Consider the following 21,499-nt stretch of genomic DNA (forward strand, 5'->3'; position numbering starts at 1 on the left):
ACATTTGGGTTGTTTCCACAAGCAGTGGTTTTTCCTGCAGGGGAAATGTGTATCTTGCTCTTAGCAAATTTCTTAGCCTCACAACAAAGGCAGAACTCAGGGATGCCTGTGCATGGCAGAGAAAGAGGAGGGAGAGGATGAAAAGAAAACGTAACAAGGCAGTAAGGAGAGAGGAGAGAGAAACGTTAGATGCATCTGCCAAAAAAGGAGCCATCGCTAACAACCACAAGCCTCAAAAACCCTTGCCCTGCGTTAAGCGAGCTGATCCCCCCCGACCCCCCACCCCCCAGCATCACTCAGGGTGACTGTCCCAGCTGCGCCCTCTTGCACAACTTCTTTTCCTTTGTCTCCTCCTAAGTGCCATCCGGCAGAACCGCACGGGGGCTCTGGAAGTGTCTGGGCCTGGCTTTCCTGGGTGGGGTTGCACGCACTACGATAATCGTGCTACCAGGCGGACCGGACACTAGGCAGGGCTGGCGGCTCTGTGTTCTTGAGGCCATGCGTTTTGCTCTGTGTGAGCTCTTCAGGACAAGAGTGGGGTCAATAAAAACGAGAATAATTGTGTTTGCCGTGCTTTCAGCCTGTGACTGTAACCCCTGGGGGAGTCTGCCCCTCTCAGCCTGCGATGCGGACACGGGGCGATGCTTGTGCCAGCCGTTCGCCACGGGACCACACTGTGAAGAGTGCACCGTAGGTATTTGCCTAGGATTGCCCTTGTAGGTCCTCCCTCCGATTTCTGCTGCCCTTGCCCAGAAGAGACCCGGTCTTGTTCATTGCTTTCCTTGTCCTGATGTATTTCAGGCCTCCCTGGGAAAGGTTGTATAAGCTACAGAAATCCACAAACACTAGAAATCAGCCCCCACCCTTCTAGAGAGAGCCCGCTGTTAGACATTCACCAGCACACCAACTTTTACCAAATTGGCCTGAACCCACCCAGGCACCGATGTCGGAAGTGTTATGCGCTGTTCTCCTGAAAGTGCCAAGCAGTAGAATGTGACGATTTATCTCCGCCCCTCTCTCAGCCCGCCAGATCACGGAGTCTTTTCTTCTGTCTCTCGCATACAGTCCCTTTATCACCCCTACCACTCCTTGCCTAAAAAATATTTTGGATGAGCTCATTAAAAAAATAAATAAATAAAACCCCCAAACCACAGGATTACATGTATTATAGATTCCTGTGGGAAATAAACTCCTGGATTTTTCACAGTCTCCTCTAAACATATGAGCACGTATGTCTAAAAATTAGTAAAAGAAAACCTTTTTTTACGCCGTAAGAAATGTGTCATGCAGTTAGGGAGTTCAAATCCAACTCGTCCCTTTGTTGTCCAATCTTGGCAGCCCACCGTGACATTTTAGAAAGAAAGAAAGAAAAAAATAAAAAGCTGAACCTAATAAAAGAACAGTGACCTTGATGTGTCTGAAGAAATGTAGCTGATAAATAAGAAACATATGCCTATTACAACATAGTTTTGTGGTAATATTTTAAGTCATTTTACTGAAAACATATGAGGATAGGGCGCAGGAGGTGGGGAAAGAAAGCCAGGAAATATGTACGAAGAGGGAACTCTCTAAGACAGGGCAGGTGACCTAGAAATTATGAGGGAAGGTGAGCCAGGCTAACTCCACGGCCATGTGGGGGCAACACGGAGAGGATGCAGGAAAATAACTGAGCAGGGGCCACCCCGTGGGGGCTCGTCCATTGTGGCTGAGCCCACGCATCCTGTGTCCGGTGGTGCCTGGGACCTGCCCGGAGCCCCCCACCTCCCCCCATGCCAGCATGCCCGGCCCAGGGGGAGTTTTCACAACCACATCCTGAGTGAGGCCGGTCATGGCACGTTGTTTTGCCTGAACTGAAGTTTAGTTTTGGGAAAAATATCAAAATTCCTTTCCTGTGTTTTGTAACAAGTTAGGTCAACTTTTAATGTTTAAAATAAATCTTTTTGAGTAAAATCAGGCATAAAATTTTACCAAGCTAATGACAAAAAAAAGTATATTGATACTTAACAGACCTGTTTCCAACAAGAGCGCCATGCCTATTAAGACCTTAATTTTTTAATTGTCTGAGCGTGTTAACTTGAGATCTGAGGGGGAAGCATTTTTTTTTTAGCATTTTATAGTAAATGTTATCAGATTTAAGAACTAGTTGTTTGTATCTCACCAGCTGCTTATATTGAATAAAGGTCAAGATGTTGCAATGATGAAAAAAGTCTCAAACAAAGTTGACTCTCACGCAGAGTTTATTATGCCAAAACAACTTATTTATAAAAAAGAGAGCCTGCTGAACTGTGATATTCAACTAAGATCTCAAAAGCAGCTTGATTGATTTTTTTTTTTTTTACCCCAAACATTTTAGGGTTGTGGAGGTAAAAATCCCTAGGGATTCTGTGGTAAGGGAACCTATTGGTTTTGCAAAAGCAGTTGCAAATCAGCTAAAGACCTTCTCCCCAGACTGGCCTTAGGTGACCCAGTGGAAGATGGAATTGATACTCTTAGAGGACCCAGTAGTTTCCACCGCATCTGAGCTTGGAGTCATCCACAGACAACCCGCCTGTCCCCCTCATTTCAAGTCCCAGAAATGGGAGATACGTGTCCTCGAAGATCATTACCAAGTGCACAGGCAAGAAATGCTGGGTGATTGCCCAGGCTGTGTGGCTATTTGGCATGAGTCAACTGAATCGTACTGGTTTTAATAGTACACTTAGAGCAGCAAATCTCTTCATAGCTGGAAGCGGCTGAGCATTTTCTCTTTGTAGGCTGGATACTGGGGACTGGAAGATCACCTCCATGGCTGTTCTCCCTGCGATTGTGATATTGGAGGTGCTTATTCCAATATGTAAGTCAATCAAATGAATGACAAAGTTCTGTGGCTATAGTCTTCACTCACGTTTCCACATAAAAGCACATTTTATTTTGATATGCTCTTAGTCATCGGCGATGGGCTTTATTCCATGACAAGAAAAGGGCGTTGAAAAGCGATGATCTTGAAGCATTAACTACAGCTCAGTTGATTTATTTTGCTTGAAATATTCCTAAGGAAGAGAGAAACAGTTCTACTCCCTGGGTATCCCAGGAGGTGGTAAGATGGATGCCTCGTGTGACTTGACCTGCCTAAAACACCAACTTTTTGCCACCCTATAAAGAGAGGTCCTACACTCCTGTTTGCAGTCTTTAGAGCAGAATCAGAGGAAAGAAATGGCTACTTGGGTTTCATAGATCTGGACTGGCTTTTCAAGACTAGACATGTAGAGCCCACGGCCTCCTAACCTCCTCCTCAAGACAACTGATTGATAGATTCAAAGAGTGGGTCCAAACTCAGAAGGCATTGAGCTCAGCACTCCCATGCCTTCATTTTATATCTGCCCACCCCCCATCACCACGTTTGTGCATGATGGATTTGTTTTTCCCCAGGTGCTCACCCAAGGATGGGCAGTGTGAATGCCGCCTGCACATCACGGGCCGCCGCTGCACTGAACCAGCCCCCGGCTACTTCTTTGCTCCTTTGAATTTCTATCTCTACGAGGCAGAGGAAGCCACCCCACTGCAAGGACTTGCGCCTTTGGTGCGTATTTCATTTAGTCGCCTTACAGATTTGATTTGACGGCGTGTCAGTCCATATATGTATGGACATATACATATAACATATAACATACATATAACACAACCTTGAGATCATGGGTAAGGTACCCGGAAAAGGATGGTTTTGCCCACATATGCAGATCAGAGTAGACCTTAATTTATCATAGAACTGAAGATTATAGAAATTCTTGAGGGCAGAGTCTGCATTTTATTTAATCTTTGTAGTCCAATTCTAGTGCAGAGCCTGGCACATAAGGGGGAATTGGATTAAGTTGTGATTTCACTTTCGCTCTTTAAATGTGCCCCTCAGATAGCACGTGTTTATTGAGCATCTACTTGTCTGCCTTCCCCACGACACTACAAACCATGAGAGGGAAGAATAGATGTGTATCCCATTCACCACTGTTGCCCTAGGGCCTACCACAGTTCCTGACCCATGGTAGGAATGTCACAGACCTCTGCTAATGAGTGAATGAATAAGGTTCCTAACAGATGAGGATGCTGTGTTCTCTGGCCTCCTGAAGCTGATCTCAGATTAGCAGTTCTCACCGAAGGCAGCCATGTTCACTGGAGTGTGTGACTGCAGACGTCACTTGGCGTGCTACTTTGTTTCCTACAAGTCACAGTCCCGTGGGAGCTTTTCCCTAAACATATTTTTCTAAAAGTCTCGTTAGTGGAGCAGACACATACATGCAGAATGGTTAGAGAAAACACGAGTTGGACTCCTGTGACATTCTCAAGCACGTGGCGCCAGCCACAGGCAGGAATGTGATGGGAAATGGTAATGCGAGGTGGACGTCTCAAGGAGAGAAAGCATGGGAAGGTCGGTTCTGAAGACAGGATTTGGATAGAAAACAGGGGAGCTCATCCAGGTTCCAGCGACGAAGTCATTTCCTGAGACCTCTTCTTTATCTGGACACTGTTGGTGGGAGGGATGAAAATGCCCCTTAGGAGGCTTGGAATGTTCTCTTTTACTGACTGGAATTGGGGAAGGGGGCAGGAGGCTTTTCCTGTCCCTACTTAGACTTACAGCCGTGGTGGGTGGAATCAAATGAAACAATTCTATGTCCGCATTCTTCGCGGGTTTTAATTTTGTCTTTATGATGGAGAGTGGAAAAAAAAAAACAACTTTGGGAAAGTAATAAAGTAATATTAGTATTTATAGTTACGCTGTAACTATTGTTAAGTAATAGAAAATGTGTATTGGCCCCGCCCCCTGGTTCTTGGTACAGAGCTCCTAAAGCCCAGGTAATTTTCTGAGTGATAAGAACACTAGGAACATCTTTTGTTCTAATATTTGGTCTTTGACCCTGGCTCGGGACACAGAGCTCCTAAATCCTTTGGAATTTCCTGGGTGATAGGAGTGTCTTTTGTTCTAATCGGTGACTCTTGATGGGCTTCTGGATGGGGGCTGGTCACCAGAAAGACCCAGCCATGATTGGAAGCTTGGAATTTTCAGTCCCCTTTCCCATTCTCTGGGAAGGGGAGAGGGACTAGAGATCAGGTTAATGATTGATCATGCCTATGTGATTAAAGCCTCCATAAAAATCTCCAAAAGTATGGGGTTCAGAGAGCGTCCAGGTTGGTTAGCGCATCCACGTGCCAGGAGGGTGGTGCACCCCGAATCCAGGGCCCAGAAGCTCTTGCTTCCAAAACCGTCCCAGTCCAGTCCATGCCCTACATATCTCTTCATCTGGCTGTTTATCTGTATCCTTTATGGATCCTTTATTGTATAATAAATCGCTAAACATAAGTGTTCCCCTGAGTTTTGTCAGCGACTCTAGCAAGTTATCGAGCCCAAGTCCCAGTTTATAGCTGGTTGGACAGACGTACCAGTAACAACCTGGATTTTCTACTGGCTTCTGAAGTTGGGCAGGGCAGTCTGGTGGGACTGAGCTCTTAACCTGTGGCATCCGACACTAAATCCAGGGAGATGGTGTCAGGACTGAATTAAGTTGTAGGACACCCCGCTGGTGTCAGAGACTTGGTGGGTGTGGGAATAAACCCACATATTGGTGTCAGAAGTGTTGTGAACGTGGTAACTACCACTGTCACAGCGGAGGGGACACACAGCGGTGTCTCTCCTATACAACTGTAAATATAATCGTTCCCATTGTTTTAGATAAGAAAACACAAAACAGATGTAGTTGCCTAGTAGATGGACTGATACTTAACATTTACTCGCTGTGCACCACTGGTAGGTGCTGACAAGCCATTAAGTAGGATCATATCCTGTGCGGATACGGCTCCCAGCTGTGAGGAGTGTCTGACACGAAGCCCTACTCCTCTCTCCAAGGCTTTACGGGGAAAAAAAAAAAGTCAAGGCTATAGAACAGGCTTAAAGGATCAGGAAAATTGCTTAAAAAACTGGAAAGTCATATGTATGACAAAGGAAAGTAAATTCAAGGTGGGATTGATGTTAAACATTTAAAAAATAACAGCATGAATAATTTCCTCTCCACTAAAAACATGATCCTTAATTGTAGTAGAAAGGATTTAAGTTAGACACTAATTATTTGTGCGTTCATTTAACAAATACATGTTGTGTGCTTACTATGCTGTTGCTGTTGGTATTAATAAAACTTCCAGGGGCGCTGGGCTGGCTCAGTCAGTAGAGCGTGCGATTCTTGATCTTGGGGTCAGGAGTAGAGTTTACTTTAAAAAAGATTTTTTTAAACCCCACAAATTTCCACTTAGTTAGTGCCTTGTGCTTTGCCCTTTATATGCATTATCTCTTTTAACTTTCCAAACAACCTAAGTATTAGCATCTTTAATTTCCAGATGAGGGAAACATTAGAGAGGTTGTGCAACTTGCCCAAAGTCACACAGCTGGTGGGCTGTGGGCCCTGGATTGAAACCCAGGTGCATCTGTTCCATAAGGCTTGCTCTCACCCCAGGTGCATCTGTTCCATAAGGCTTGCTCTCACCCCAGGTGCATCTGGCTCCATAAGGCTTGCTCTCACCCCAGGTGCATCTGGTTCCATAAGGCTTGCTCTCACCCCAGGTGCATCTGGTTCCATAAGGCTTGCTCTCACCCCAGGTGCATCTGTTCCATAAGGCTTGCTCTCACCCCAGGTGCATCTGGTTCCATAAGGCTTGCTCTCACCCCAGGTGCATCTGGTTCCATAAGGCTTGCTCTCACCCCAGGTGCATCTGGCTCCATAAGGCTTGCTCTCACCCCAGGTGCATCTGGCTCCATAAGGCTTGCTCTCACCCCAGGTGCATCTGGCTCCATAAGGCTTGCTCTCACCCCAGGTGCATCTGTTCCATAAGGCTTGCTCTCACCCCAGCAATATGTGCCACCCAGTGCCTAACACTGACCTCTAGGCCAAGGGCAGCATTGAAAATGATTAGTTAGGGTCTCTGCCCTCCAGGAATTTTTAACTATAGCAAATACACTTCCATAGATGGCTCAGGATGGGCGCAGAGCCTTATGACAAGGAGAGTGGATACGTGCAATGTGTTAAAATTTCAGAGGGAGTGATCCTTTATGAACAGGCTTAATGCACAGGTAGAATAATATGGCCTGAGACTTGAAAACAGTAAGCGTTTCAGTTGGTGGCCTTGGTGAGGAGACAGTCCAGCCAGGAACATTATAAGTAATGGCTCAGAGGAGAGACAGTGCAAGTGTATTCAGAGAACAGGAAGTTCATATAGGGAAGAAGTATTGGAAAAGAACATTAGATGCTCTTATTAAAGAGACTATATTTTAGGGGCGCCTGGGTGGCTCAGTTGGTTAAGCGACTGCCTTCGGCTCAGGTCATGATCCTGGAGTCCCTGGATCGAGTCCCACATCGGGCTCCCTGCTCGGCAGGGAGTCTGCTTCTCCCTCTGACCCTCCCCCCTCTCATGTTCTGTCTCTCTCATTCTCTCTCTCTCTCAAATAAATAAATAAAATCTTTAAAAAAAAAAAAAAAAGAAAAAAATTAAAAAAAAAAAAGAGAATATATTTTATTCTCTGGGCAATGAGAACTCACTGAAGCTTTCTGAGCAAGGGACTGACCCGATGAAGACTGTCCTCGGTGTTCTGCCAGGGCAGTCTAATACAAGTGAGGCCGGGGATGGAGGGAGAGCGGTGTGCAGTAGTCTGGCAGGAATAAGGAAGGGTCTAAGTTAATGGGAAGCAGAGAGAAGAGAAAGGATGATGGACACATGAAAGGATGTGAATCCAAGACCACAACTTATGAATTTGAGAACAAAGAAAAACAATGATTTCTTGGTGGGTCTTCAAAAGGTGTGTGTGTTTATATGTGTGTATCTTAATTTATCCAGGCTTCTATAACAAAAGCACCATAGACTGGGTGGCTTATAAACAACAAAAATTTATTTCTCACAGTCCTAGAAGCTGGGAAGTCCAAGATCAAGGTGCCAGCAGATTCATGTCTGGCAAGAGCCCGCTTCCTGGTTCATTGACCGCCATCTTCTTACTGAATCCTCACATGGTCGTAGGGGCAAAGAAGCTCTCTGGGGTTTCTTTCATCAGGACGCTAATCCTATTCATGAGGATGTGCCCTCATGACCCAGTCACCTCGCAAAGCCCCCCCCCCCCTTAAATATCATCACCGTGGGGATTGGGCTTCTATATATGGATTTTGCAGGGACACAAACATTCAGTCTGTGGCAATATCCTTGCAACTCAAAATGTCTATAGACCAACAAGATTGGTATTGCCTGTGAGTTCACTGCACTTGGAGAATCTCTGACCCCACCTCACACCTATTGAATCATGTCTACCTGTTAACAAGATCCCTAGGTGATTCATAGGCAGTTTGGGAAGCACTGGTCTGTTTTCTTATAGAAATGACCTGTGGCCACAAAAAGTTAATGTTGATTGAATTTAACATAGTATAGAATTTAATACAGTATAGTATAAAGCTAATTCTGTATTATACTGTCTGTGTAAAATTAATAAAATAGTCTCTAATTTTGTGTTACACGAACTCAATTGGTAAGAGAAAAAAAAAAAAGAGGACAAATTGGCATAATCCAGGGTAGCCTGTCCACGGGTCCTCATCACAGAGGTCGGGCAGCTGGTCAGAGAGTGTGGCTGAGAATCAGAGCAGTAAACACTGGAGTAAGAGAGTTCCGGAAGCAGGCCACACAGCTGACCCTAGGGCTGCGCGCTCGTGACGAACAACCAGGGCACCTGTGAAATTAAAAATCATGTTTGTAACACCAACAATGAAACATCAACCAAGGAAACACCCATGTCCAGAGTCCAGCGACAATCTGGAAACAAGCAATTGGAGATTCTGACTGGGTCACCGCTGAGGACATGGTAGCAAAGAGAAGCCTGCGAGGCCAGGATTTTAAGGAAACTGGAGCTGCATGAATGCAATTCCTCTGCTTCAGTTTGACTGCTGGGATTTGGCTCTCCTGCTCGAACCTCTCGTGGGAACCCAAAAGGCCAAATCCCACAAACTGTGAGAACTGCCAGGAATTGGTCTAGGGAGTGGCCAGAGTGACAATAAGCTAATAAATCTGCCTCGCCACCATGTCTGTTGTTGATTTTCTACAACTTTCTTCTTGAGATTTCACATTAAAAACATAACATTTGTGCTTTTTTTTTTAATACCATAAAACTAATAGATAAAAATAAATGTTTCCCCAGTTTCAAATTTTACCGGTACACAGCATCCTTTAAAAAGAAAACCAGGGGCGCCTGGGTGGCTCAGTCGTTAAGCGTCTGCCTTCGGCTCAGGTCATGATCCCAGGGTCCTGGGATCGAGCCCCGCATCGGGCTCCCTGCTCTGCGGGAAGCCTGCTTCTCCCTCCCCCCCTCCCCCTGCTTGTGTTCCCTCTCGCGCTGGTCTCTCTCTGTCAAATAAATAAATAAAATCTTTAAAAAAAAAAAAAAAAGAAAAAGAAAACCAAATACATGCTCATCGGACTACCAAAAATTTCCCATTTTCACAGAGGAACAGAAAATTATAAACTGCTTCATAACTCCTCCCTGAGGCTATGAAATGAGGCTCGGGATTACCTTTAAATTATCGGATAATCTGAAACTCTTGCCCCGTGGTATAATTGGAACTTTCGTAGGTTGCTTACACTGTCATTTCTTTTCTTGTTAAGATATCAGCCACAGCTCTGCCTACATGTGATGTGTACTTCCAGCAACAAGGGAGCGATTTCGTAGTTGACAAAGGCAATATAATACTGAAGAGCAATCAGAAGCAGAGTGTACATGCTGACGAGTGGAATAAGGTAAACCATTTCTTCGTGGCCGTTGTCTGTCCTGCCGTAAGCGAACAACCCAGGACTGCCCTCAGAACTGTGTGGGGCCCGGGTAAGTGCTCAGGCCATGTAAGCTCCCAGTGTCGTCAAGGATGGGATAGACGAAAGGAGGACACAAGCTCAAAGTAATTAGAGCCTCTGGGCAAAACCTTAGTAGCTTTCTTTCTTTCAAGACAGAAGTTTCTGGAAAGCTGGATTCTGGAGTTCGAGAGTCAGGTATTATGAATTCACAATTTTTTGTTATTTTAGTAAAGAAAGGTACAGTGCTGAGGAATGGTTCTCCCCCTCATTGGAGGGAAAAGGACATGTGGATATCCCTGGGGATAGTGCATGGCTATGCCCTGGAACCAGGCCGTGGGAGTCGGCCAGTGCTGGCCTGAGTGCAGGATGATGCCCCCTCCACGGGATCCCACCTCCGATGGCTTCAGATGGCCCAAGGAGACCTGAGGACCTTGTAGCCATCCAACTATATTAGCCAAAGTTGGGGGTATTTTAGGCCCATTCATTTGTTCGTTCATTCATACACTGGGATCTTTACTCACTGAGTGTTCCCATGTGTGTAATGCGTGATGGGCGTGTTAGAAAGCAAATGAAATCAGCCGCTCGCTGTCTTGTTCACGAACCTAACACCTAAGTCAGTTCCTTCCATATAAGAGACCTCCTTGAGTGAATGAAATGCTTGGATCAATAAGAAAAATATGTAGGCATGAAGCCTGCCCTTGAGATTGTTGTTGTGGAAATGAGCCATGTATACAAACAACTAATGGTGGCCGGGTGGGGTGAGTCTCATAGAAGAGGTGCACGTAATGTGATAGGGACTCTCATCTCCAGCGGAGAGGAGCAGAGAAGGCTTCCTGGCCGGTGTTCTTCCTCCCGGGTCCATGCACACCAGTATGGCGGCCTCGCTCTTTCTCTGGTTTCTGTTCCCACACCGCATGCCCATGGAGCCTTCTCTGACTCTCTGGACTTCTCATTCTGAGTCCATCTGAAAGAGAAGAGTGGGGGATGAGTGGCTCCTCCCCTCCCCTGGCTCTCTGCGGCGCAGCTCAGTGAACCTCAAATTTTACTGTCAGTATTGCCTGGGGAGTTCATTCAGAATGCAGATTCCGAGCCTTCCCCTCAAGATGCTGAATCAGGGCATCTGGGACCGGTCAGGAAATCGGCCAAGCACCCCGAGGTGATTCTGATACAGCTGGTCCCTGACTGCATTTCGAGAAACACAGCTCTGAGCTTCCACAGACTATTCTCCTGACTCTTGCCTGAAACAACCACCTCTGTATGATTGATGTGTAAAACTTCTACTCATCCCTGAAGGCCCAACGCAGATTTATCTTCCTCTGACATTCCCTACCCTGCCATCTGGACATTGTTCATTGTTTCCGTCTCTGGGGTCCCACAGATCAGTAATTTTCAAAGCGAAATCAATTGGCTGGGCCAGCTTGGTGCAACAGAACAATACAAAACAAGGGCATTTTTTTTTGGTGAAAATTTTGTATCAGTTTTCTATACATGCGTATGTGTGGGCTGAGTCGCTGTCTTGGGTTGGGTTCCCCCGAAACAGACATGACAGCAGAGATTCGGGTGCACGTGCTTTACTGGGGGGACGCTCATCAGGAGAAGGCTGTATGGGGAGCAAGGGCAGGAGGCAGGGAGGGGAAAGCAAGGCAAGGACGCGTCTAGGGCAGAGTCTAGCCTTGGCCTGGCCCCTGGGCAAGGTCGGAAGCATAAACGGCACAACAGAATTGCCCCCATGGAGGCCCAAGGGCAGGCCTGTTGTGTTCATCGGTCAGTCATTGTTGCGGGCGGCCAGGGCAGGTGCAGGCAGCCTCCCTCGTGGGAGCTCCCAGCCAAGGACAATTCTCAAGAGAAGGGAGCTGTGTGAGACAGCAAACAACAGTCACAGCAGCTGGTAGCTGGGGAGAGCGGCCCAGCAAAGGGCAGTGCACGGAAGCATCAGCTCCTTGAGTGCTCAGACTCCCAAGCATGGCCATTTGTTCGGAAATCAGGGAAAAAGAACATTGAAGGTACTGAAATATCCAGCTTCTTAGTTTCTTCTGTAGTCTCTCTTGTGACTTGTTAGTGGTTTTTTATTTGCTGTTTAATGTCACTTGAAGAAAAGGAATATTTTTTTTAAAGATTTTATTTATTTATTTGACAGAGAGAGAGATAGCAAGAGAGGGAACACAAGCAGAGGGAGTGGGAGAGGGAGAAGCAGGCGTCCTGCGGAGCAGGGAGCCCGATGTGGGGCTCGATCCCAGGACCCTGAGCTGAAGGCAGATGCTTAATGACTGAGCCACCTAGGTGCCCCAAAAAGGAATATTAAAAAGTTAAATTATTAGCGTGAATTGGGCCATTCATCTTTATGTCATGCGATGCCAGTTTTCACTGCAAACATAAGAGCATTTGGCTCCTGTGTAATCACTGAAATTACACAGTTTGTATTTTGTAGTCACATTTGCATCTGTATCTTGTTCTTCCCAGAACAATGGAACGCTGCACAAAACTAACTCAACTTAGTTTTCGTTCCACTTCTCGGTTTGTGTCCCGCCAACACTCCCTACCTTCAGCGTACTAATGAGTAAGGGAGGGCTGCAAAAAGGGCACCCGGGAGTCACCTTATCTTTTATTCTTCCTAGGCATCCTTCGGTGTAAGCAGCTGGCTGATACAGGGAAGCCACATGAATAATGTCTTTCTTAGAATGCCTTTGCCGCCTTTCTGCTTTCAAAGCAAGTTCTGGTTGGAACAGAAAGCCTGGCTTCCTGGAGCTGTCAGCACCCTGCTTACTCAGTCATAAATGTAACACATTTACCTTGTACACACTCTTAGTCTCCTTGAACGCATGCACATAGTAGATCCACTCGAATGCTATGCTCACCGGCATCATGTGAGCTATTTGCAAATGGGAGCAAGCAAGCAAGCACATGGTGGGCATATCTCTTCTGCTCACATGTGCCCTCCATTATCCCAAGAGACATCAACTTACAAAACAACTTCAAAGATAAAATTATTATTTCAAGATGGTGACAGCAGAGCATGAAACCAAACATGGGGCCCTTCTGAGTGTGGGACCCTCTGCAAGTACACGTGTTGCACACCTATGAAGCTGACCATGCTCATTTGCTTCTTACATTAAGTTCATTCCATGCAAGCACAGGTTCTCCAGGATTCTCATTGATCACCATTCCTGGGGAGATTTACAAAAGGAGATTAGTGGGACAAACTGCAACCTTCAGCTGTGACAGTTGGTCCCAAGGTTGTAAATGATACTATCTTCCCCCTCCTTGCCACCCATTCTAGATTCCCCTCATCCTCAACTAGCACTTCTGTTGGGTAGGATGACCTAGGCCCTCATCCCTCCAGGGTCTGAGCCCCTGGTTTCCATGGTCTCATCAGGCTACATGTAGGGCAGCGCCAAGGGTGTCTTAGTGGGCCCCTCAGTGCCATGCATATTCCTCACGTCCTGACTGTACAGCATCAGCCCTTCCAGTTATGGTCATTTCTTCCCGGGCCTCCTGGTCTACTGGCATGAGGAGCCTGAGTGACCATGCAGCAGCCATAGCTTTAAGTTTAGTGGAGTTCTTTGTTCCTGCCCAAGAATCAAGACATCGAAACCCACAGAGCCTAAAGTCGTAAGCACAAGAAGCCCAAATTCCCATGATCACCGTCAGTGACAGTGAGCTTGGCTACTCCTACTTGATTTCCAAACCCATGTTTTCTCCCTGTTGGGGACACTGCATTACATAAGGCCTTCGCCCTAAGGAGTAAACAACCTCCAGAAGACCACTGTCCCGCCTCACAGGGTGTCATTTCCAAGCTAGCTGAAGCTGATGCATCTTTGAGAGACCCCATTCCACCCCCCATCTGAGGTTAGCATCTTCTGGACAGTTTGGTTTGTGTAGGAGCAGGGGATCTCAAAGTCACATGACTGCTGCTCTATTTCTTTTGCTGCGAAGTGGGTCCCTTGAGCTGAGGAGGTATTCTGTTTTCCCTCACTGGTGAATCAGACACTCTGTGAGCCCTCAGACAGTGGTGCTGACCAAGGCCACAGAATGTCTGATTCTCTCTATGGGAGACCGCATAACATTGCCTTGGACTAAGGGACCCAACTTCACTGTCCTTTAATATAGGAAATCAGTGTGCTATTTTGTGGAATATCTGGATGGTTCAAACCCTTTTGGGCTATACTGTCGTAGAGAGTGGGAGAATGTGAATGGCCTTGGGGCAAGACTGAATACACACTGCTGCTCAGCCCAAGTCAACACAAATTGCTTCTGTTCCTTCTTCTGTATGGGGATGGAGAAGAACACATTTTGCGTTTCAGTAGCTGTGTATCATATATGAAGGTGGTGTTCATCTGCTCTGGTAAAGATACTCCAGCAAGCACAACAGCTGCAAGTGGGGCTACCAGCTGGTTAGGTTTGTGTTAAGTTTGTGATGAGGATATGATGGGAACCACCACCAAGTCCTGAGAGTGGTACTTTGAGGATACTGCTGATTTGCAATATTGTTTTGTATTTACTGTATTGGCTTGGTGGGGAGAAAGTGGAGGCGGATGGGCATTTCACAAGCTTTTACTTGGCATTTCCTACTATAAGACCTCTTATGTTACCTCACAGGTCAAAGAGTCAATGTCCACTGCTAAGCAGGTCTGTGCCAATTACATACTCAGGAATTGGAGGAAGTAATCAATGGGTGGTTCATAAGTGCAGTGAACGCATTGCAAAAAGAACTTAGGCCAGGACTCCATATATTACCTCTCCTTTATATGCCCCTCTTCTAACAAGGGGACCATGATGGCACTTTGGGTACCTGGTTTACACTTGCCAGGGTGTTGAAGAGTCTTTCTTCATTGGGATCTGGCCTCTTTTCAGTCACCGGGTTCTGGATCTGAGAAGTGGCTCAGATCTAGGAACTTGACAAAGCATCATGTCTTTCCATGGGGGCAGCTGACCTCAGCCTTTTGCTAACTCATACTGGATCGCTTTTGATTATATATATGAAGCAATACCTTTGTTGTCTGCTCATCTCTCTTGCTCCAAGGAACACCATGTTCTATTAATCATCTCCATTGAAGATTCCTACGGGTCAGGCCCCCTTGTCTCCTACTCCAACCTTGCTGCCCACTTTAATAATTGTACCCATCTTGCTTTTGAGAGTTAAGTGATACCCAGCCTTTGGTAGTCTGTGATTCTGTCCTCCACAGTGATACGAAGGAGCTCAGTTTTGTAATGATGTATCCTACCAGGCTACAGAGGTTACTCAACACTCAGCTTTTCAGTGATGCTGGTGCCCTTCTCACCAGCTCATTACTTACTGTCTTGATATATAGAGTGTCCTCTAGGCCTTCAAGGAACATAATCAGTTGGTGTGTTTTCTGGTCTTGCATTTTAGATCCATTCTAGCACGCCTACTACTCTGAGCCTTGAATCCCTTCCTCCACAGCCTGATACAGCTGTTCTGGAACCTCTGCTTCCTTTCCTCAGGGCCACAGCTTTTGCCAAGCTTCCAAGAGCTGTTCCAGCAATATATTGGATCCATCTCCCAAGATTCCAGGGCTCTTGCCAGGCTATTAAGTCCTACATTGCTGGTGGCCCCAAATCAACAAACTCTCTTTATCCAGTTTCATATCCTGCCTCGTTGGTCTAGCAACCTCAGGACCCATAGTCAGCCATTCTTTCCCAGTTGCTACTGGTCTATGTTAGCCAGGTCCCTCTCAGAGATCCAGCCCTTTCCCAGTCAGATCATGCTGAAACTTGACCCTAATTATCAGGCAAGTGGTCAGGAGGGATAGTATAGGCAGGTCCTGAGGAAGGTACACATTTTCTTCCAAGACACCTGCATCATTTGAGGTTTCTGCATTGTCCTCAAATGTGGCAGGGGTGGAGTGGAGGGGCCCTATTTTCCAGCAAGAGTGAGTGGATTACTTCTGTAGTCCGAGAGCGCTCAGGGGAACCTCAGGGTTCAAGGTTCTCGTGTGCATCGCCCATGTCTTAAAAGCCCTCTTCTTCCCTGTGAGGGGCTTGACTTTGTCATAGGTGACTTACCTTGGCTGAGAACTCAGGCTTCTCTGAAGTTCCGCAAGTCTTATAACTAAGTCCCGTGCCTGGACTTCAGCTCTTCCTGCCATCTAGCTAAAGGAGAGGAGTCCGTAAATACCTCCAGGGAGGCCTCGGATTCTCACACTGGGCTTGGAATTCCTAGGTGATCGCCCTGAGCCTGTCATCTCTCATCGAAGCTTCGGTGGCATTCAACAACTACCCCCATTTCCACAGTCCACAGTCCTTATCATTATGGCTCCCCCACATCTCTTGGTGCCAGAAATATCCAGTGGGCGCCCCCTCCCCGCTCTATCCTGTCCCAGTTCTCCACAGGTGACAGCTTTAGCACTTGCTCTGGTAACCACGGTCCAGGGACCCTCGATGCACGTTACACACAGGGGTCCTCATTGCCAGCTGAACCCAAAACGATCCTCCTCCCAATTGCATCTGGGAGTCTGCTTCTGGTCTTGCATTTTAGATCCATTCTAGCATGCCTAGGGAACGTGCTAGCACGTTTCTAGGGAAACGGTCTGGCACTGACTGTCTCAGGTCAAGTGCCCTAGAAACAGAGCCCAAGACTGGATTCAGGTGCATGTGATTTATTAAGGAAAATTCGGGAAAATTCCATAAGAGAAAGACAGAAACAAGACAAGGGGAAAGAGTAAGATGTGGTCTCAGGTAAAACAAACTTTGGATTGATCCACGAAGGAGCTCAGAAGCATAAACCTCAGACAAAGTTGTCCTGTCGGCTGAGAAGCCAGGGTCAGCTTTTTATACCCTTGTATTAAGAAGCCATTGGCCGCAGCTACCCCGGGGGCTGGGCTGGAGGTGGGGAGGAGGTGTTTAGGAGGGCAATTCTCTGGAGAAGGAGGCAACTGTGAGCCCTTAGAAGCCACATACACAGCAACTCGGGGGTGGGTGCGCCAACCAGGTAAGGGGATCCCCGAGGGGCATCTGCAGTGTCTATGGCAGTTGTGAGGGTATATAGACACGTTTACATAGATCTGTCCGTTGGGACCTAATCTGGTTGATACAGTTTCTTATTTACATTTTGGTTTCCAATGCAAGATTCTAAACTCTTCCGCAGCAAGGACTCTGTGCTATTCATCTTTGCATTCCTAACGCAGGGACTGGCGATGAATTGTTACTAGTCAAACTCTTACCAGATAAAGAGGAGCTTGGGGTCGATCGCAGAGCAACTTGAACTCCAGATGAAGTAATTTGGGTGTGATTCTGTTGGCGGTTGGAAAGAGTGTGGAGCACTTACTGGCCGCAGTGGACCCTGCGCATTGGGCTAGGGAAAGGACGGGAGAGCGGCCGAGGCACTGTTGTAGTGATGCAGGCAAGAAGCCACAAGAGGCAGAGTTCTGGTAGAGGCTGCGAGCCGGGGGAGGCAGATGCAAAAGTCATTCAAGTATTATCTACAGGATCCAGATGGCCCCAGGCTGACAGCCAGTAGAGAGACCATCAGCGAGGCTAATTAATCAAGTGTGTTACAAGTTTTATTCTTCTATGCCTGCACGCAGATAGAAGAGCATGCCTCATATTTGCACGGAAGAAATATCCAAAAAAATAAATCCATGTGGGTTTTCTCAGTGTCATGCATAATTAGACAAAGTCCATGAAGTAAGCATGGGAATATTTTCTTTCCCTCCATATTTTGGCCAGAGTTCCACAGTCAGATCTGAGAAAACCCAAGGTCATCAGTGTGGAATTCGTTCAATTCATTAGCACGTGGGGTACTTAAGTTTAAAGTGGTTTCCAGGGGCGCCTGGATGGCTCAGTCGTTAAGTGTCTGCCTCCGGCTCAGGTCATGATCCCAGGGTCCTGGGATTGAGCCCCGCATTGGGCTCCCTGCTCAGCGGGTAGCCTGCTTCTCCCTCTCCCACTCCCCCTGCTTTATTCCCTCTCTCACTGTGTCTCTCTGTCAAATTAAAAAAAAAAAAAAATCTTAAAGTGGTTTCCAGTGACATTGCTTTCAAATCAATCATTCTATACCGTAACATATGTTCTGAAAGCTGCTGATTCAGCACATTATCCTCAGCTGCATTCTGGACCGGATCCTGGCTGGGATAATTTATCTGTGACTCAGATGGATCATATACACATCAAGAAATACGTACTTTTTTTTTTTTTTCTGAGTTCTTCCAGGACTGGACTCTAGGCAAAGCTGTGTGCATTCCTCTCCAATTTTAGGGCTCAGTGACTTTTGGCCAGGTGCCTGCCCTTCACGTTGTTTTCCGAGAACCGGTTCCTGGGACCCTTGTTGCGTGGACTGGACCTGGATTTGCCAGGGTTCTCCGTGGGGCTGGCTTGAGATTTGCCATCAACAACATTTCCTTTCCCATGAACTTCACCATTGCCCTTCGCTACGAAACTCAGGTATCCAACTTCTTTTTCAGGGGTAAAGGGCTGACTGAAGTGCATTCTCGAACTACGAGTTTCCATTCCAGTCTTGCTAGATTAGGGTCATCAGAAAATGATTTGCAAAAAGTAGAACATCTGGAGAGCATTAGAAATCAAAGAATTTCCTAGCAATATTAAAATAATAAACCAGAGGCATACATGCTTTATTCCGTGGAGAGAAGCTGAATTTGAAGTTATATATCTAAGGTACAGGGTCTAAGGAAGTGGTAATGGAATGTTTGTATAAGAACAATGAAAAACTAAACTAACACAAATTCTGCCCTCCTGGGACTTTTTTCTAAAAATTTTCTAAAAATTTAATAAGCTAACCTATGTGCAGAGATTCAGATTCACGCAGAAGAGGCATTTATTTTGCACTTGGAATTTACCCTGAAACAAGAAAAAAACTAAAGGCAGACAGCTCCTCTTGCGTCCTCTCCCTGCCTTTTGAGAAATATCTAAGGCAGAATAGAAACCAAATCAGAAAAACACTCCATCTAGAGTGGTAGCCCCTAACCTTTTCTCTGCATAATCTTTTCTTTGATAATCTGAAACCCCACAGACCATTTCCCCTGAAAAATATTTTATAAGGCTGGGATGGTCTCAGAGCCCCCAGGTTTCCTCTGGGGACCACATTCTGGAAATGTTCATGTTATGTTGTATGAGCAGAACTGCTGATCCACTTGGAAACTCTTGATATGACATAATTCTCTATTGCTCACTTATAAATGAAAGCCAAGGGACTTCAGTGAACTTGGACCTGGGGAGTATGATGAATCATTAAAAATATGATATATATTTTAATTTTTCCATAGAGAGGACACATCTGTGGCATCTTTAAAAAGCATTTCCAAATTGCATGGCTTTCAGAGTATAGCTGATTAGCATGTACTATAAATATATATGCATATTTAGACACATATAAATAGATTTAGCAATATAATCATCAAATATTACATAACAAAATCTATGTAATGATATATTTATATAATAGTATTTATGCAATAGCATGAAAAAAAGGATATAAGCTTTTGTGAAGGATTCCAAATTTCCATTTTTGTTCTGTAATACAGGGACAGGTACATTAATTGACTCTCTGGGAGACAGAGGTTAAAGACGAGGCCTGTCAGGAGCGCCAGGGCTTTTCCAGCCCATGAACTAGAGTTACGGCCAGAAACAATATTCTTGGGTCTACCTGGCTCACCATTCAGACCCCAGTGAGTTAGAGCTGAGAGTGAGCCTCTCAGACGTCGCTCGTAAATTCCATTTTCCGAGAGGGCTGGGGGTCGTGGATTCGAGTCCAAGTGCTGTCCTTGATTAGCATGTACTATACATGTGTTGTACCTGCATCCTCACAAGGATGTGTTTTTTATGTCCTGTCCGCCTAGCCCACAGCCGACTGGACTGTCCAGGTCCTGATTAACCCCCTTGGAGGGAGTGAGCACTGTCCACGCAAGAGTCCATGGCCACGGCCTCCATCTTTCCCTTTACCAGCGGCTTCCAGGTATGCTTGGGACCTGTCCTCAAACACGGAAGTCTTCTTAGAATTTTGTTCATCTATCAGTAATTTGTATCAAAGAACTAAGCAGGGGAAGAGGTGCATTAAAGGAGATGGTGACATTTATTAAGTGCTTGCTGTGGGCTACACTAAACTTCACATTTAAGATCGTATTTTATCTTGTTAACAACTCACTGAGGTAGACTTTCTCTTCATCAGGCGAGGAGGGAATTGAGACTGAGAATACTTGGAGACCTGCCCAGTCTCATAGCTAACATATTGCAGAACCAGGATTCTAGCCCCGATCTCCTGATTCTCAGTCTGGAAATTTCCTTTCCCTTTCCCCACATGGCCTGGAAAGGTAAGAAAGTGAAATGATACAAGAGTAAGAGTCAAATATTTAGCTGGCATTATCTCAACAGCTGAGAGTCTGTCAGGTAAAAAAAAAGCTACTAACTCTGAGGCCACTAATTTTGCATCAGAGATTTGTGGCAAAATAAAACAAGAGACCCTGTTGAGATTAGCATGGTAGAAAGGATGAAGGACATTTGTTCTATCCTTTTCCCAGAGCAGTCATGACAACCCATGGCTAATAGTTCCTAAGCTTTGCTATTTGGCACAGTCCTATGCAAGAGCCACAGAGAGAATCTGAGAGTGAATTTGCTATCCACCCAACGCGCCTGAACCGGTCTAGACCTGGCCTCTACCCCACGGTCAAACCCACGTCCGCGCGGGTGGGATACCACCAAATACCCTGGCCACTTAGGTTATATGACTGTACTTTGTCACTGAATTGTTGCTTTATTTCTCTTCATACAGAATCGTGCTGCTTCCCACACCCATCTGTTTAGAACCAGATGTACAATATTTCATAGATGTCTATTTTTCCCAGCCTTTGGAAGGAGGGTCCCACGCTTATTCGCACATCCTGGTTGATTCGGTAAGTATCCCGGAGCAACGGCGTGCTGCCTTCCAAACTGAGCCCCATTATCATTCTGCTTTTAGACTGCATGGTGCAATGTTTCTTTAGAAGTATAAATGAGTTTGTTCCATTAGAAAAATCACCGATTCTCTATAAACGTCACCTATGACCAATGGCAAACCTTACAGAACAGCACGCACCAGCAACAGTTTGAAGTGTTTTACCTATTCTATTGTTTAGTCTTCATGACAACTCTGTGAGGGAGGCACTGTTGTTGTCCCCATTTTATAGACGACAGAAGCACAGGGTCACAGAGCCAGTGAGAGAGGAGTCTGCCATCAGAGCCAGACTCCCTGATGCCAGAGCCCCCACCCTGAGCCACCACGGCGTCCTGGCATTGCAGAAAGTTGGGGGAGAAATTCTACCACTTTAATTGTCAGCATCTTGTAAGTTCTGCTCTATACATACTGTGTTTTTATATTGCTGTGATCAGAGCACTCATACATAGACAGATATTTTTTAGTTCCCGTTATATCATAAGCATTTTCTTATGGTGCTTATGTAGTCTTATCATTTTTAGGAACGATGCATAATATTTCCTCAAATGACTTCTTTCAACACCTTTCCCCCACAAAGCTGGGCCACAGATATTCCTTCCAAACCTCTCACTCTGTACAGAACTTCAGGCCCAGGCTAGTCCCTGGGCAGAGTTTGGGCACTGAGGAAATTTAAGCCTTCACTTACCAGTATCTATTCCCTACTCGTCAAGGTTTATGGCTCTTGAAATAGCCTGTCAAATTAATTTCTGGGAAGTATTCTCC

The 21,499-nt window shown here is 46.0% G+C and overlaps 1 protein-coding gene across 1 annotated transcript in view; it reads left to right on the forward strand.

Moving 5' to 3' along the window:
* LAMB4 (laminin subunit beta 4) overlaps positions 1–21,499 on the forward strand; it is a 116,713-nt gene that overhangs the window by 49,705 nt on the left and 45,509 nt on the right. The window contains exons 14-19 of the mRNA XM_078059872.1: positions 581–690; positions 2,754–2,833; positions 3,409–3,559; positions 18,049–18,234; positions 19,647–19,762; positions 20,576–20,696. Coding sequence (XP_077915998.1) covers positions 581–690; positions 2,754–2,833; positions 3,409–3,559; positions 18,049–18,234; positions 19,647–19,762; positions 20,576–20,696 — 764 coding nt within the window. The remainder of the gene's footprint in view (positions 1–580; positions 691–2,753; positions 2,834–3,408; positions 3,560–18,048; positions 18,235–19,646; positions 19,763–20,575; positions 20,697–21,499) is intronic.

The sequence above is a fragment of the Halichoerus grypus genome, chromosome 12 (genome assembly GCF_964656455.1).
Source record: "Halichoerus grypus chromosome 12, mHalGry1.hap1.1, whole genome shotgun sequence".
Lineage (NCBI taxonomy): Eukaryota > Metazoa > Chordata > Mammalia > Carnivora > Phocidae > Halichoerus > Halichoerus grypus.